The 16343-nt window shown below is 39.3% G+C and overlaps 3 protein-coding genes across 4 annotated transcripts; 1 reads left to right on the plus strand and 2 right to left on the minus strand.

Annotated features, from left to right (window-relative positions):
• Positions 1-149: 149 nt before the first annotated feature.
• On the plus strand, positions 150-4215 carry LOC110003043 (ubiquitin-associated protein 1-like). The gene is made up of 6 exons (XM_029282427.2): positions 150-815; positions 891-1032; positions 1882-2532; positions 2617-2787; positions 2907-3008; positions 3116-4215. The coding sequence occupies exons 2-6, from the start codon at positions 898-900 to the stop codon at positions 3248-3250; spliced, it is 1194 nt and encodes a 397-aa protein (XP_029138260.2). The 5' UTR covers positions 150-815; positions 891-897; the 3' UTR covers positions 3251-4215.
• On the minus strand, positions 3430-8340 carry LOC110003537 (protein regulator of cytokinesis 1). Its single transcript, XM_020659061.3, has 14 exons — positions 8176-8340; positions 7621-7753; positions 7395-7517; positions 7082-7315; positions 6828-6998; positions 6569-6718; positions 6329-6476; positions 6102-6238; positions 5906-6001; positions 5351-5497; positions 5151-5258; positions 4926-5033; positions 4533-4706; positions 3430-3976 (listed from the first exon to the last, which is right to left on the minus strand). Exons 1-14 carry the CDS (start codon positions 8184-8186, stop codon positions 3905-3907), a joined length of 1812 nt encoding a protein of 603 aa, XP_020514717.2. The 5' UTR covers positions 8187-8340; the 3' UTR covers positions 3430-3904.
• A 2330-nt stretch (positions 8341-10670) lies between these two features.
• spi1a (Spi-1 proto-oncogene a) lies at positions 10671-15453 on the minus strand. Of its 2 annotated transcripts, none has more exons than XM_020659230.3 (5): positions 15222-15453; positions 14605-14719; positions 14336-14520; positions 12830-12995; positions 10671-12506 (listed from the first exon to the last, which is right to left on the minus strand). In XM_020659230.3, the coding sequence occupies exons 1-5, from the start codon at positions 15246-15248 to the stop codon at positions 12199-12201; spliced, it is 801 nt and encodes a 266-aa protein (XP_020514886.1). In that variant the 5' UTR covers positions 15249-15453; the 3' UTR covers positions 10671-12198. The 2 variants fall into 2 exon arrangements, with proteins under 2 accessions (XP_020514886.1, XP_020514893.1); XM_020659237.3 differs by having other exon boundaries at positions 14605-14698; positions 15222-15450.
• Between the last annotated feature and the right edge of the window lie 890 nt (positions 15454-16343).

The raw sequence follows: 16343 nt of genomic DNA on the forward strand, positions 1-16343 counted from the left end.
CTGTAAGTTTCCTTTTCTTTGAGTTCACTGCTTTTCTGTTTTCAGAGGTCTGTTACATTACCTGTCAACCCCCCCCCTGAAGTTTGTGAATCTTAATTCATTGTGATTGTTTAAAAAAATATATATATATAAATATATATATATATAAATAAAATAAAATGTGATCTCTATACAGAATTTTAATTTTGACTTTACCTTGAAACTTGACTGCTGACAAGAATGCACGCCGGTACGGCCACTGAAACAAATTGTGTTCATTTATTTCTCAAACACTGATGAGTCATTGAAACAGGAGATTAATTCATGAGTGTTGTTCCACAATGCTATGCCTTCCCCTTTATATAATCGGCTAATCTCTGGAAAGTATTGTGCTGTCCTCTTTCCAATAACTCAGCATTGTCCTAATCCCCCTGCAAGTCCAAATTGAAATGAAAAAGTCCCACTGTCGGGAAACATGGCTATACACAAAGATGGATAGAGTGTCAATAAATAAAATACAGATACAATGTAATGGAGAAAGATATCTATGTAGAAAAAGTCAAAAATACAAATGTCTTGCAATATTAGGGTAAGTTTCAAAGAGTTGTGATAATACTGTAGTAAATATTTGCATGTGTATATTTTTATACATCTCTGTTAGTGATTATTAATACTGTATCAGGATCAGAGTGGGTGTCTGGTATTAATCGTAAACAACTCCCCTGGATGATGTCAGAGGATTAGCAGGGAAGAGGTTTATCACGTGTAATGATGTTTGTGTGTTAGCTGTGTATTCATCAGAGGCGCTGCGGACAGGACAGAGAACACCTGACAAAGTAAGTCTTCATATGTTTGTAATTATTTTTCTTTAACTTAAATCTATTGAACTCTAAATAAATCTGCTGATGCAGGAGGTGCATGTTGGAGAAAATGAGCCCTCTGGATGACGTCCCGTTTCAGACCCCACTTGGTCCACTGCGGGAAGAAGTACAGCTTGTGACAGTCCCAGACATCACTTTACCAGACTGTGGTTGGATACTACGAGACACTGAGGTTGTATGCATTGTTTTTTGTTTTTTCAGAAAGCTGAAAGGCTTTCTGGGATTGTTAGATAGCAGTGATCAGGGTTTTCTCTGATAATTACTGTTGAAGACATAAGAACTCCTGGTTGTCAGTCAGTTAAGCTGCTGTGAAAATAAAGTGCTGAATTCCAAAAGGAAGAGCCTGACTGATATGATTATGTTAGCCCATATGATAAGCCGACAGGGGCCTAATGTGGACACATCACACATTTTAGAAAGCTATAGGAATATACAGCATGTGTTCAAATTAGTTTTTTATACAGAAAAATAGAAACAATACTTTTGAGTGATCAGAAATTGTGTCTTGCACTGAGTGCTCCAACTGGATAGTCTACACATCCATCAGCAGTATCAGAGTGTCACATCTGAACAAACAGTGGTGCGCAGTAAAAACAAATAAGGGAAGCACAAAGTTTTAAAGTTATTTTTAGGGCCATCTTTGCCTTTTAGGACAGCTGAGAGAGGCTGAGGTCACATTCAAAGCCAGGGCTTGCTGGCGGCGATGAGGACTTTAGTCTTCGTACATGGGGTGCGCGTCATAACCTCTTACCTATCCGGCACTCCTCAATCAATTATTTTCAAGATTTTTTAAGATTATTAAACAATGTTTAAATTGATAAAGTGTTGTATTCTTACGGATGTTTAGGGCTGCTTATGCTGTGTGAATCTATCTGCCACTTCATTCCCTCTGTCCCTCATTTTGGTGTGAACCTTTGCATTTAATTTTGATGTTTTCTTAATTTCAGTTTCAAGTTTTTTCATTGCCATTTGTCTGTAAAAAAACATGCCTAAATATTTAAACTCCATGTTTTTCCTGTAGTATGGTTTCAACTTGGAGAAATGGATTTTAACTGGGCAGCAGCTGGACTGTAAGGCCCCCTCCTGCCCCCCCTACTGGCTGATGTTTAGAACTCCTCAAAAGAGTCGCAGAACCAGACGCAGGAGCAGCGACCCCTGGATCGTATCAGCTCGGCCCCGCAGTAACAGCCTGAACTCTGTAGACTCTTGCTGGCAGCGCCATGTGAGGTTCCTCATATCTGACTCTGAGGATGATGATGGTTACTTTGAGGATACTGAAGGCTCCTCCGCAGAAGATACACACCGCCCCGTCATGAGCAGAGAATTGCCTTGGAACTCTGCACCTAAAGACCCGCTCTCCAGAGTCAAAGACATGCACTGTGCTCATTCCTCTCACCACTGTAGGCCTGCATCATCTCAGGGCCTCAGAAGATCCAGAGGCTCCTCACCTTCTCTTCAAAACAGCAGACAACCTCTACGAGCCCTTGAGCAGCACAGGTCTGATCAGGCCAGCCCAATCCCTCCTGGGCAGAAAAATACCAAAAAGAAAAGTTCACTTAGATCTGTGGTCCGAAAATTCTCCCAAAACACACCCCCTGCTAGTCCTGCTCCCTCCAGGCTTAAACAGATACGACCTTCCTCTGCAGGGCCTTTGGTCAAACACCACAGACAGGTTTGTCTTTTCTGTCCTGAAAATATCATACACTTTCTTCTTTGTCTTTGAAATAACCAAATCTTTGATTTTCCTTACCATCAGGGCCTGAGAACAGGCAGCTCCTGTGGGGTTTTCTTTGACTCTGCAGCAGAGTTGATGTCAGCACTCGGCCAAGAGGAGAGGGAGCTACTTGAAACCATCACAGAGAAGGGCTACCCTCTGCGCACAGCCATTCTGGCTCTTCAGAAGACCGGCTTTCACAGCCCAGATAAGGTATGTACCTTTACACGTTTAGAGGTTGTGAATCATGGTTTAAACCAAAAACAGATGAGTTTAATACTTTTGAGTGTCCTCTAAACTACACAGGCCATCCATATTTATCTAATCAACAGATCCTAAAATACCTGGCCGCAAGTTACCGTCTCTGCGAGCTGGGTTTCGAGGAAGCACAGGTGGAGGAGGCCATGGAGATGTTTCAGAACTGTGAAAGCAAGGTCACTCCCACTCCAGTGTTTATGTACCAAAAGCAACATCAGTAATCATCTGCAATAACTTGTAATGTGCATGATAATTTTTTTTTTTCCCTTACTTCTGATTTCAGGCTGCAGAGTTCCTGCACCTCCTGACACAGTTTAATGAGATGGGTTTTCAGCAAAGTGCCATCAAGGAAGTGCTGCTTGTACATGAAAATCACCGTGAACGAGCGCTTGAAGAACTCATGACACGCATGGCGTAAACACAACCTCTTGTTTCTGCTGTGTGTTACAGAATAACCTGACGTCTACAGTGTATGTGAAAAGCACTATAAAACATCAAATAGTGTGGACAGAAACAGATGACACAAACTATTACATTACTTGAACTCAGATGCGAAACAAAACAGCAATCAAAATTTAAAATGACAGAAGGAGACCATTTCATGAGGAAAAGGTTGAAAGGATTAACCTTTTTAAAAGCATTTATTTACAGCTTATTACAAAAAGCACTGAAAATATTACACTTGTGAAGAGCTGTCATTCCAGCTGGAGAAAGAAAATAATTGTGCACTGAATATCTGCTACAGTGCTAACACAATGTAGTGCTCTAGGTATAGTCATGTTTCAGTTAAAAGGCTGTATCCCATCCCCCTAAAAAGTCAAATAAAAAGCCACAACCGCTGTGGTACAAACATCATTAACTTGCACACCAATACAAACATTATAAACGGCTTCAGTTGAAAGCCTGATAAAAATCGTAAAAACAGAATGGAGAAAGACCAAAGATGGTTACACAGATGTAAATATTTACAGGTTATGTAAGAAGTTTACATTAAGGTTCACCCCCACCCCCCTTGTCCTCTATATAAAAACCACACCAAATTGTTGCAAGGCTCTAGGGTAGCTTTGATCCATCACTGATGACTGACAGTGGAGTTCAGAATACCTGTCTTCACGGTCGATTTAGAAGCTTTCGAGAGGTCTCTCTGTGAAGAAAAGTCAAAACAACCAATCAGTATCTTTGTTAAGACGAGACATCATGTACAAGTCAATGTGTGTCCACATGGTGTAGCATGTAAGAATGATGCCTAATACTTTGTGAAACATATTTTTGTCCTGAAGTCAAAGCAATGTGTTGGAAGGTTAAACTGTGGCCTAGAAAACCTTGTTGTTGAGTCTTTGGTTTTAAGGATTTTAATTGGATGATTAAAGAAAACAATTTGAACTCTTTCACATTTTTATAACCAGCTGAACTTCAAAAAACATTATTAAAAATACATAATCAAACTAGAAATATATTTCACACATTAATTGTATCTGTAGAAAGAAAAACATTTAAATGTAATTTTAGCATTAGCTTCAACTGTAATGTTGATGGTTTATATCAATTAGCCTACAGACTTTTATCAGTAGTATGTATTAAAATGTTCTCCATGGGACTGGTGTTATCCAGAATAAGTATTTTTTTTTTTTTTTATTATTAGATTTTACTTTTGTGCATTTTTATAGTTTGAGTCTTAACAGATGTAAAACCGCATTTACCGCAAATTCCGAATAGGAGCCAGCAATAGAGTTAAAGGTGATGGTGTGATCTTGAGTATCCTGAGACCTTTGTGTGCCACTTGGGGTGTTCTTATTGAGATGGGAGAGATTTTCCTTGTTTCGGTCTAGTACACGAGGAGTCCTTCCCTGCCCAGGGGTTCGCAGGCCAAGACCCTACAACAAAACCATCAACAACTTTATTGTTCAGCCACCTTTCTGGTTTAAAAAAAAATGGAAGTGTTTACATGCTGCCTAACCCTTTTATTATACAGAATGGAATAAACAAGAGATTCACATACAGGGTCAAACAATCTCATCTCAAAGGCCTGGCTGGTACAGGGCTTGAATTTCTTTTCTTAGTGAGCTCAACCAAACAGAAGACAGTGAGCATACCTTGCTGGCAGACAGAGGGGGTTTCTGGATGGAGGACTGGCACATGGTTCCACTGAGGCCTGAACTAAGAAAGCTGTTTGGAGTGGAGAGGGTCGACATGCCGTTGAGCTAAATGGAAAGAGAGAGAAAAAAAAAGGTGGGTCTAAGTTGGATTCCATTCACTCGCCGGGGTATCGAGACACAAGAAAGAACCACACATGGAAAAACAAACAAAATAAACCTTACCTTTCTCACTTTTCCAGGAGTGGTTGTGCCTGCTATCCTCCTTTTGGATGGTGTTCTTGCAGTTCCATACAACATGTCCTCCTGTGTCTGTTTAGTTTTCTTTTGTTGCTGTTTGAAACAAAAGCATTTGACCCTAATTGAAAACACTGGTATATATAAAAATAACTTACTGCAGTTTTTAAACAATATAAATAAAATACCCTCTCCAGTTTCTCTTTCTCCTTTTCAGCCTGATGGTGATCCCACTGTTGCTTCACATATTCCAGAAATTTCTGTCCATTGACCTGAAATTCTTTGCCATTTTCCTGCTCCCAAACATCCACTTGAGCTTTCAGAATCTTTTCCAGCTGGAAAAGAAAACAACAACACTTGATATACAATGTCATTTTACCAAATTATATTTACAGTGGGATTTCAGTCTCCATCGGTTACTCGTCAAAATTCTAAAATGCCAATCCAATGCTAGAGTCTGGTACACAACTATTCGACTTCAGAGGTTCTGCATACTGAGGTTGTTGATGTTCCATCCCCCTCCCCCCCGTTGGAGAACACTGGTAATGCACCTACAACTCTCAGCCGTTTCAAAATCTCACAGATTAAGCTCAAGCTCATCTGTTTCATTACAAAATCATCCCATTTTAAAGTTTATGTTGAATCTCCATTAACAGATATATACACACGCAGAAACATGCTTAAATAGCAGTCCAATTTTTGTATTTAGTGACAATATTCATCAGTTCCAAACATTTCCTCACCTTAGGTAAACTCTTTTGCAGGTCAGTTCTCTGCTTCTCTTCTTTCAGAAGGTTCCCACCTCTGTTGTTGAACCTTGCAGGGTCATTCGCTTTTTTCTGACATGGAAATCACATACATCCACACATGTAAACACTACAAGGACAATTTGTTTAAAATTATCTTATTGTAAATAAGAATGTAAAGAATTGCACTTACATCAAGTTCCATGTACAGAGTCCAGTTCTCCTGCCATTTAGTGACTCCCTGAAAGAGTTCTCTGTGGTCTTCGTAGTACTTCTTCAGCGTCCTGACCTCTGCCTCGTGCAACTCGAGAAGCTCTTCGGTGAAATTGTCTGTAGAAAGAAAATGTTCACTGAAACCCACAGCCCCTTAATGATTGTGAAACCTTAGAAGGGCTTTGTCATCGAACAACAGATAATTACCCGCATGATAAGGAAAAAATGATTGCTGCTGTTCTTGGCTGTAGAAGCATCTCTCCCAGAGAGGGGGAATCTCAGCTCTGATGGCCTCAATAACACTTTGCATGCTCTGCATTTTCAGCACCTCTAGACGCAGGACCTCCATCTTGAGCTGAACAGATTCACAATTGTTACGGAGGTGTTAAGAGGTTTTTATTTTTAATGAAACAACACTTCTTTATTGTCTGAAGGTAGACTTCTTACCGCCTCAAGGTTTCTCTTCTTTGACTTCATCATGTGCTCTGAAAGGGCTTCTCTCTCTTCTTGGGGAATTTGAAGTCTTTCCCACAGCTCCTGGATCTTCGTGCGGAGAGCTGAGCAGCGGAGCTCATTCTCAGCCTTTTGTTCTTGTAACTGGAACATGGTATCAAAATAATACATCCATTATAATTTGATTTAATACAAATCGATGCGAGTGTTAGAGATTGAACAAACATGTGGATGCACACAACCCAAAAATCACCTGACTGAGGAGTAGTTTAAGAGCAGCAATGTTGTCATTGGACAGACAAAATGCCTCCTCATCTTCACACATCACATCCATCTCAAAGCTGGTGTCTGGCTGCCGCTCCAAATCATCCATGCATGTACTGATCTCCTTTTTGACACTTACAAATTCATCGTGGCGACGCTCCTGAAAAGATAAAACTGGTCATAACCCTTTTCAGAAGAAGAAGTAGGTAATTTGAAAAAATTATACAAGAAAGGAAGTAGCACCTTTTCCTTTGTCAGATCGTCCAGGTAGGCATTATATGACTCCAGTTGCTTCAGTGACGGGGTGGAGTCCTGCTCAATGCAAAATGGGGTAGTGCACATAATATCACACAGCTCACGGTCTTTGCTAATTAGGCCTTTAAGCTCTTCCATTCTTTTCCTCTTTTGCTCTCTCATCATCTCTAGACGGGTGCGGCTATTCTTCTCCATCAGCAACATGGTGCAGCCATCCTCCTCCTTCATGCAAATCGAGAAAGTTAGTCCAAAGTTATTCCAACACAGGTTTAGGTTAAATAACCACACCTTCCCACTTTACCTCGAAGTGCGGCAGCTGAAGTTCACCGCACAGATTATTAAGTTCCTTCACACAGGACTCGATGCTCTTCAGCAGTCTCTTTTTGAGGTCCTCCTCTTCAACAATCATGAGGTCCAGGAAACTCTGCAGAAGAAGGGGGGGTGGGAAACCAGAGTATTTCATTTCGTTTGCTCTGTGCTTTTCACAATCAGATTTCATTGTTTTACTCAATCTTATAGGGATGTACTTTAATGTAGTTGTGAAAATCATTGGTCCTCTGTAGTCGCTGCTCCTCTGAAATCCCGATTTCTTCCCAAATATCTTGCAGCCTTATCAGGGACCTTTTGAGGTAGGCAACAGACTCTGCAGCGTGGACTTCACTGGAAGGAAAACAGTGGTTCGACATGGTCAGCAATTTGGGTTTTAAACACCAATCAAACCAGTCTAGGATAAGAGTAATTTTAGCAGATTGTTAGCAGCAGGCAGCTAACACTAGATAGCACAATTCTGTAATCCACCGCGTTAGGCCAGCGCTGGCTTGCTTTCAAAAGCTGCATTATAACACCAATTGTAAAGGTAAATAATATCAGTTCGTCAAAAGCTACCATTGAAAATGCCTCATTACAGCCCCACACGGACGTCTTCTGTCCTACGATGATTCAGGTGGAGTGATTATGCTCACATTTAAGCTAACCTTGCTCGATCTCAAAACCAACAGGCCAATCAGGAAGCGTCGCCAACAGAAAACACTTTTATCGTCAACAATTCAGGCATAATTCAAATATATTTTTTAAGTACTCACCTCACTCTCATGTTGCCAGTATAGCTTTAGCCAAAAACGCGTTGAAATAATCTCCCCTCCCAAAAAAAAAAGTTGTGTTCAAAATAAAAAGAAATAAGGAATTTACTTCGACTGTCTGCTGTCGTCTGACTGCCCGTTCGTCTGTTGGCTGGACGGCGTTTGAATTTTGCACCGAAACAACGTCTGGTCTTTGATTGGATGGTTAGAGTGACGTCAGCGGAAACAGTTGCTGGGTGGGCGGTATAAAATAGACTCCTCAACCGTTTAAAAAATGTCAGGCTGAAAATCCTAAAACACAAATGTGATGATAGACTTTTTTTTTTTTGCTGACAAGTTGTATATAGCCTAATAATAATAATAATAATGCGAAAGACAAGTTAGTAATCATAAGGGGTCATTTGTTTGCCCTAAAAGTGAAGTTCATAGAGAATATTATTAAAGTTAGTTAAAGGGAATAGGCTATCCCTGGTGACATTTTAACCCACCCAGCTCCATCAGGATACTGAAGTAGAAAACATTCAAACGTTTATTTCCCCCTGGAAACACCAATCAATCAATCAATCAATCAGTTTTTATTTGTATAGCGTCAACTCATAACAAGTGTTATCTCGAGACACTTTACAAAGCAGGTAAAATACCTTACTCTTTGTCTGTTAACATTACAAAAGAGCAGGTAAAAAGACCTTACTCATTGTTATGCTACAAAAAGCAGGTAAAAAGACCTTACTCATTGTTATGCTGCAAAAAGCAGGTAAAAGACCTTACTTATTGCTATGTTACAAAGATCCGGCCTATCCATCATGAGCACTTTTAGCAAAGCAGCAAAAGTTACAGTGGCAAGAAAAAACTGCCTTATTAAAAGGCAGAAATCTTCGGCCGGATCCTCGGCTCATGATGAAACAGCCTTCACAGGCCTAGACTGCGCCGGGTTTGGAAAGGGATAGGGGGCGAGATGGGATAAGATGCAGGAAGAGGGATAGGGAGCAAGGGGGTGGGGGGAGGCAAACCGTCCATCATCAATCCGGTGGAGAGGGGGTTGTTCTGGCAGGCCGTCCATCAACAATCCGGTGGGGAGGGGGTGTGGGGTGGGGGGAATGACCAATGTTAAGTAATATTTACAGTCTATGGTGATCTTTGTAATATAGCAATAAGTAAGGTCTTTCACCTGCTTTTTGTAACATAACAATGAGTATGGTCTTTTTACCTGCTCTTTTGTAATGTTAAAAGACAAAGAGTAAGGTATTTTACCTGCTTTTTGTAAAGTGTCTCGAGATAACACTTGTTATGAGTTGACGCTATACCAATAAAAATTAATTGATTGATTGATTGATCGCCCGTGCTTCACAGAGAGGTAGGTCAATTTGTCGATATAGTTAGCTGGTCATGTTTTATAGCCTATCATTTGGTAGGCCCAATAGGCTATCATTTGGTGAAACATAGCCTACCCTAGGCCTACTTAGAGCTTTGCTGAGAAAATATGGAATTCTATCTGTCTGTCTGTCTGTCTATCTATCTAACTGTCTGTCTGTCTGTCTATCTATCTATCTAACTGTCTGTCTGTCTGTCTGTCTGTCTGTCTGTCTATCTATCTATCTATCTATCTATCTATCTGTCTGTCTGTCTGTCTGTCTGTCTATCTATCTATCTATCTATCTATCTATCTATCTGTCTGTCTGTCTGTCTGTCTGTCTGTCTATCTAACTGTCTGTCTGTCTGTCTGTCTATCTATCTATCTAACTGCTGTCTGTCTGTCTGTCTGTCTGTCTGTCTATCTAACTGTCTGTCTGTCTGTCTGTCTGTCTAACTGTCTGTCTGTCTGTCTGTCTAACTGTCTGTCTATCTATCTAACTGTCTGTCTGTCTGTCTGTCTGTCTATCTATCTATCTATCTAACTGTCTGTCTTTCTATCTGTCTGTCTGTCTGTCTGTCTATCTATCTATAGCCTACTGTATGTCTCTCTATCCCCTTCAGTTGCCAAAAGTCTTTTCATAAGTGTGGACCCCTCAACACATATTTACAATCTGTTTTTAAAGTTTCATAGCTTCAGTTGTATTTATTTGTGGATGAAATGCTCAATTCAAATTTATATTGTATTTTGTAGCTAGCACTTTGCCGTTTGGTTAAATTTCATAACTTCATTAACCTGGTAGGCTACATGCTGTAAATGTCTTTGTCCTGGGAGTAATCCAAATGGCTAAAGCTGTTTATTTATATCGCAAATCTGTCTATCTATTGATCATTTTGGGTTGTTACTGATTTGACCAAACATAACAAGGATTAAAGGCACTATGTTGAGTTTTAATGCACACTTGATTGAAATAATTTAATCACTTTGCAAAGTCAATTTTGATAAGGAATTTTTACATTACTCAAAAAAAAACAAGACATCCAATGAATGTATTCACCTGAGCCTTGCCTCTCTTCGGCTCCCTAGCACCCACCAGCACCCAACACAAAACAATGTCAAACACAAAACTACATACACATTTTATCTATGTATTTACATTTTGATTTATTTATTTATGTACCTTTGTATTTCTTTACAACAGTTGTCACTGTCTGAAGTATGAGATTACAACAATGAATGGACATAATGCAAAGTGGCTGTTCTGAAGTCATCATGGTCAAAAAGAACGCAGCAGAGTGGAAAGTGGTTTTCTTGTATCAGTGGGGTTGTGGAGGTAGCTGAGGGGATGGAGCAGGACATGTCTGTTGCTGCTTGTTATTGTTTACAATTATTAGTGGTTTATAGCTGTTTTGCAGCAGTGTGGACATTCAGTGTGGCATCCCTTCCCCTCATGTTGCTTGAATCACTGTTAATGACTATCTGTGGTTTTTATGCCAATCTATATGGTTAAAGTCTAGTAATAATCCTGTATTGTATTTTATTGAAGATAGGGTACAATTGTAATTTGGTGTACTTTATGTGAAAAAAAGAACAACAATAATTGAATAATAACGCCAAACACAAAGTAAAAAAAAGTTTTGTTTAGTAAACCCATCTGTTATGTTAGGGTTAGCATCAGCAGGGATTTGATTTCTTAGGGGAGTTGTTTGAATTGAAAAGCTAATGTTAGCTTGCTGCAAAATAGCTAGCTACTGACGCACTACATACATACTTCAATGAATTGTTCAGCTATTTCATCCTGACTCCTGGGGCAGGTAGCTGTGAAATAAGTTGAAATATGAGCAGACTTTATAAAGCTGTTCATGCCATATCCATGCAGCAGAGCAGAGTTAAAGCTAGTTGGCCATTTCAGCTTGCTTACAAGTGTTATGCTAGTAAAATACTGGCTGAATAGATGAGTTTGTATCTTACTAAATTAAATTTTAATTACAGCTAGCTTATCAATGATACTAACGTGTATGACAGTTATGGTGTTTTAGTGAACTATGAATGGTTTAGCTAACAATACAAATAAAGGCGTATAACTAACGTGATTCTTACAATATTCTCAATATGTAATTTCACTTTAATGGATATTGTTTTGGACACTAATTTTTAACTGTACAGAGTTTGAGTGTGAGGTTTAAGTGTATAGATTTAATTAATGGGCACTTAGTCAGTCACAACAATGACTTAATGAAAACCTTTTGAAACAATGGCATTAGACGCCACATATTATACTCCTTCTTACGGAGTTTAAAATAGTCTCAGAGCTCCCCAAAATACGCCTGTGAATAGAGGTTTCTTGCTAAGATCCAGCCCCTCTTATTGCTGGGTAGGCTTGGGCTTCTCACTTCATGCTAGATTATTTTTTACAGTGAGAAGGGGGACTCAGATGGCAGAACAAACACATAGTAGTGTCACCCATCTGGGTGAGAGGTCTCTTTGTGATGTCACAAAGGGAAAAATCTCGATCCAGCCTGTTTGAGCACACATTTTCTGAAAAGGCCATAAAGTTGTACATAGCAACAGAAATAAATAGAATAGAAAACATGCTTGGACAACTAAGGGATGCTGCAAGCAGGCGAAACAAATCCCTGGTTAGATTAGAGATTTCAGTGACAGTTAGTCCCTCATCAGTGAGGATATTGACGCAAGTACAGGTTCCTCAGGACTTCATCACTGAACTGATAAGTTAACTTCTTTTTGACTTTTTTAATCTCTCCAGTTTTACCGTAGTTCCTCAGAGCTCGAGCCATTTTTTGGTAGGTCATTTTTTTACGGTTGCCTTTCTGAATACCCCAGTGGCTCGCCAGAGTTTCCTTGTGCTTTGTGGAGAACTGGAAGATGCCCTTTTCCTGGTCCACCCACCAGATGCTGTCTCGCATGTCACCATTTTTTAGCAAGTCCAGGAGGAACTGGTATAAGCGGATTTTCTTCCTGCCTGGATTAAAAAGAGAAAAGGTAGGACTTTCAGTGCATTAGAACATGTTGTCAGGGTCTAGCTTTTAGTGAGAAAAAGGAATAAAAGCAGTTAGTTATTTTAAGATGCTAAAATCAGGCCAGTTTATTAGCCACTTAAAATGCAATATGGAAAACTTGTTTTGTTTTTTTACATAGATAATGTGACAATAAATCAGTGTTTCCTATAGTCATTATATTATTAAAAACTCAATAATTGAATCTTTTTCTGACCATGAAATGTTCTCAATTAGATCACTCTGTTAAGGTAGAGCCATGAGACCGACCCTAACAGGAAATACTCACTTGTGTCTCTCCTGAAGGACGGGTGGTTGTGGTCTCCGAATTCATCCTCTCCTTCTGATACCTCGAGTGGAGGACTGACTGCTCTCGGCTCCTCTTCAGAATAGTACTGGCCAGGCGAGGCAGGGGGCTGGTATTGGTAGCAAAGGGTCGACGTGTAAAATGGGATCTTTAGGAGAGTGTTGACAGATGTAAAAAATGAATGTGTACACAGCGTGATACAGTTGCAGTTTTGCTTTTTTTTTTCACTTATCACTGTCTGACATTTAAGTTGGCCTAAGTGCAGCCATTGTACTAAAAGAGGAAGAAGCTTTCAAAATAGAATTCAATGCTCAGCAAGACCATGTGGAGTGGATGACAAGTCAGTCAAATAAAGATTCCCCACAGCCCACACAAGATTTGTAGAGATGATCAAAATGGATGATGTTTTTTTCACAGAAATTCCAAAAAGTATAATATGCTGTAGTTTTGTTGGTAGCACTAGAGTTAGTCAAAAAAAAATCTAACCAGTTTGAACATGCAGTATTCATTATAGAGCACTATCTATCCACACATTTATATCTTTTAATAACAGAGCTAAAACGATGACTTAATTAAATAAGATTATTTATTGAAAGAACTGCTGTTAATCAACTGTTATCAACTGTCATTTCTCAGGCAGAAATGCCCAAAAATTCCCTTGCTCCAGCCTCTGAAATCTTATTGTGAGACACTTTACCAAAATAACAGGAGACCGTACTCATTGTTATGCTATATTGTATTATTATTATTACATTACTATTTGCATAGACCCAATATTAATCCACCATGAGCACTAAACAACTTTTAGCAGATATAGTTGCAAGGAAAAACTTCCTTTACGACAAATCGCATTTTCATAGTCACTGCAGTGTACACCTGTGGGATAAAATACATCCAAAAAACTACCTGAAAAGCAATAACTAGAGAAAAAAATGAACATGTGCCATCTATGTGAACCTCTGACCATTCAGATGGGACTCACATTTGCCATGACTCACATCATTTGAACAACAGATGAAGCCCCAGTTAGCCATTAGCTACCCTCAGATAAAATGGGTGTCAATATAGTGATAGTTGGCTAGCTCGAGAGCCAAAGACAGAGAGATGAGCAGCAACAATGTTGATGATGAAGAGCTTGAGGTGAAACAAAGAACAACACTTGTGCCATTTGCAATTATTTTGGAATCAGGAGAGATCACATGTTGCCATACAGAAGAATACATAGAAACTTTAACATCATAGTTTATATGCACACTTCTCATTTCAATATTAGATTATATATATCGTTCAGGGCAAACTGCTAACACTAAGATCCCTTTCAAAACTGACCCTGTATTAGATTCAGGGAGCGTTTTCCTACCATAGGACGATAGTTTTGTTTGGCAGACATGTGATTAAACATGCTGATTATTTCCTTATACCATAGAGATTGTGTGTTCATCATGCTAGATGTACTTGGCCATCATTAATTTCTCTACATGATCTTACTTGAGGTGACACAGAGAGAGCTCCAAGTGTCGGGTCCAGGTGGAAGGCCAGAGGCTCGCTGTTGTAGCGGTACGGTTGTATCAGTTGTTGAGAAGACACAGATTGAAGTTCTGTGAGGTGATTCACAGGAGAATTGTCAAAGTCCGTCGGCTGTACACGCTCAGACTGGAAGGTCCATCTGTGGTCTGAAACGTGAAAGAAGGAAAGACACTTAAGGCACGCAGCAAATTATTAAGACAGTTTTTATTGGCTTAATCCAGATTTCTCACCTTCATAGATCTCTCCCACATTTGTGAGGAAGGGGTGTAGCTCTGCAGAGGGTCTGTATTCCTGTGGGTCATTTCGATTGATTTCCTCTGAAGCCTTTGGAGGTGGAAAATTATTCTTTTATTCAAGATAAAGTAAAGGTTAGAGTCTCTTTATCGTGCTAAAATGAAGTCAAATATGAGCCTTGGTAAGTTGTTACACTAAAATACTTGTATTTACTTTTTCACTTTTTTCCATATTGTAATAGAACATAAAGAGGAAATGAATTGAGTAAACTCACAGACCAGGTCACCTGGTCTACCTTAGGGTCACTGTCACTGATACATGTATAAGTATATTACTCAGTTTTCAGAGCAAACAAGACATCATGTCCTTATTTAATGACGAACATAACCTCATGACTGAGTCTTCCTCTTCTTCTCAATCAAAAAAATAAAAACTCACTGGTATCACCAGAAGTACTTGCTAAAATAACTTCTGTTTTTTTTTATTTTTTTTAAAGAAACAGTGATACAAAATGTTGAACTAAGACCAAACTATCCTCTCAGTGTCTCAAACTACAATCACAGAATGTTTTGTCAAAGGTCAAACAACAAACCAGAAAAGCAGGAGCACTTACCGGTGATATGACAAAGCCGTCCATCATGCATACAAAGCAGCATTAGAATCCAGGATCGTACAGCTTGGAATCAATGTAAACTTTTTCTTATTGCTTCACAGAGAAACACGTAACTTGCTGAGCACTGACTTCACCAGACCGGGGGACTAGAGGGAACTGAAAGTAAGAAATAAGCCGGACCCTGAACACTCTCATAACATCCAATTGTCACATTCGTATGATCAGTTAGTTCCTGATGGCCTGGTGTAAACAGCAGTATGAGCCAATCATACTCAACATACATTTCCTTTATTCAAGAGGTGGATTGTACAATTATTGTGATGATTTCCTCTTTTTCAGCCTCTAAGGAGTTGTATCTTTATTATTGTCCTGAGAAAAATGTTTCTAACACTGGCTACTTTAAACCATCATACAGTCAGAGTTTGCAGTCAGAGGAGGTCACACTGTTTCATAAGGTGTGACTTTTTATAAATAGCAGCACTCTTGAATGTTAAAAAGAATATCTTCTTAAACAGTTTAGAATCTGAAGCATTGTGACACTAGAACAACTTTTTCCATAAACCTGAACTCATTCGTAACGGAAGATGAATATGTTCATTAAATCAAAGGGTTCAGGATTTTGAAGAAAAAGAATCCCCTTTGTGAAAACAATATGATTAACTATCTCCAGTAAGATTTGTTCATGTAGGTTATTTCACACAGGACCCAAAACCAAAAGTGAAGTATGGAGCCAGGTTTGTTCCTCTTTTGGCATTCTGGTCGTAATTGAGGAAGTACTGAGGGAGAGAATGAAACCAGTAAGAACATGTCTGAAATGTCCAAAGCCACTGTGTCCCTCTTTGTGCTGCTGACCCCCCCACCAATGTATTTTATAAAACCCAGTTAGAGATTATCATCACCTGTCATAACCATAAAAGTTCTGCTGAGCCTTCAGCAGCAAAAAAACTGAAACTTGAACCCATTGGGCTTATACTTTTCATGGCTACTCTATATTAAATTTCAAAAAAATCAACAAAGCTGTTTACTTGTATAGTTTTGTGACGTGCTTTTTTAATGTTCGGCTTCATTTGTATTAAAAGTTACCAAATGCATTAACTGTTGGATGTGATGCAACTGTTTCCT

The sequence above is a fragment of the Labrus bergylta genome, chromosome 7 (assembly GCF_963930695.1).
Source record: "Labrus bergylta chromosome 7, fLabBer1.1, whole genome shotgun sequence".
In the NCBI taxonomy this organism is placed as follows: Eukaryota; Metazoa; Chordata; class Actinopteri; order Labriformes; family Labridae; genus Labrus; species Labrus bergylta.

What these genes read in the sequence shown, in the direction of transcription:
- LOC110003043 (XM_029282427.2), top strand. Translation starts at nt 898, where the DNA reads ATGTTGGAGAAAATGAGCCCTCTGGATGACGTCCCGTTTCAGACCCCA. An exon ending in TGGTCAAACACCACAGACAG is followed by an intron (nt 2,533 to 2,616) that starts GTTTGTCTTTTC and finishes CCTTACCATCAG; the next exon opens with GGCCTGAGAACAGGCAGCTC. An exon ending in GCTTTCACAGCCCAGATAAG is followed by an intron (nt 2,788 to 2,906) that starts GTATGTACCTTT and finishes TCTAATCAACAG; the next exon opens with ATCCTAAAATACCTGGCCGC.
- spi1a (XM_020659230.3), bottom strand. Translation starts at nt 15,248, where the DNA reads ATGATGGACGGCTTTGTCATATCACCG. An exon ending in ACGGCTTTGTCATATCACCG is followed by an intron (nt 14,720 to 15,221) that starts GTAAGTGCTCCT and finishes CTTGAATAAAAG; the next exon opens with AATAATTTTCCACCTCCAAA. An exon ending in TGTGGGAGAGATCTATGAAG is followed by an intron (nt 14,521 to 14,604) that starts GTGAGAAATCTG and finishes TTCACGTTTCAG; the next exon opens with ACCACAGATGGACCTTCCAG.
- LOC110003537 (XM_020659061.3), bottom strand. An exon ending in AGAAGAGAAACCTTGAGGCG is followed by an intron (nt 6,477 to 6,568) that starts GTAAGAAGTCTA and finishes GAATCTGTTCAG; the next exon opens with CTCAAGATGGAGGTCCTGCG. An exon ending in TGCAAAAGAGTTTACCTAAG is followed by an intron (nt 5,498 to 5,905) that starts GTGAGGAAATGT and finishes TTTCTTTTCCAG; the next exon opens with CTGGAAAAGATTCTGAAAGC.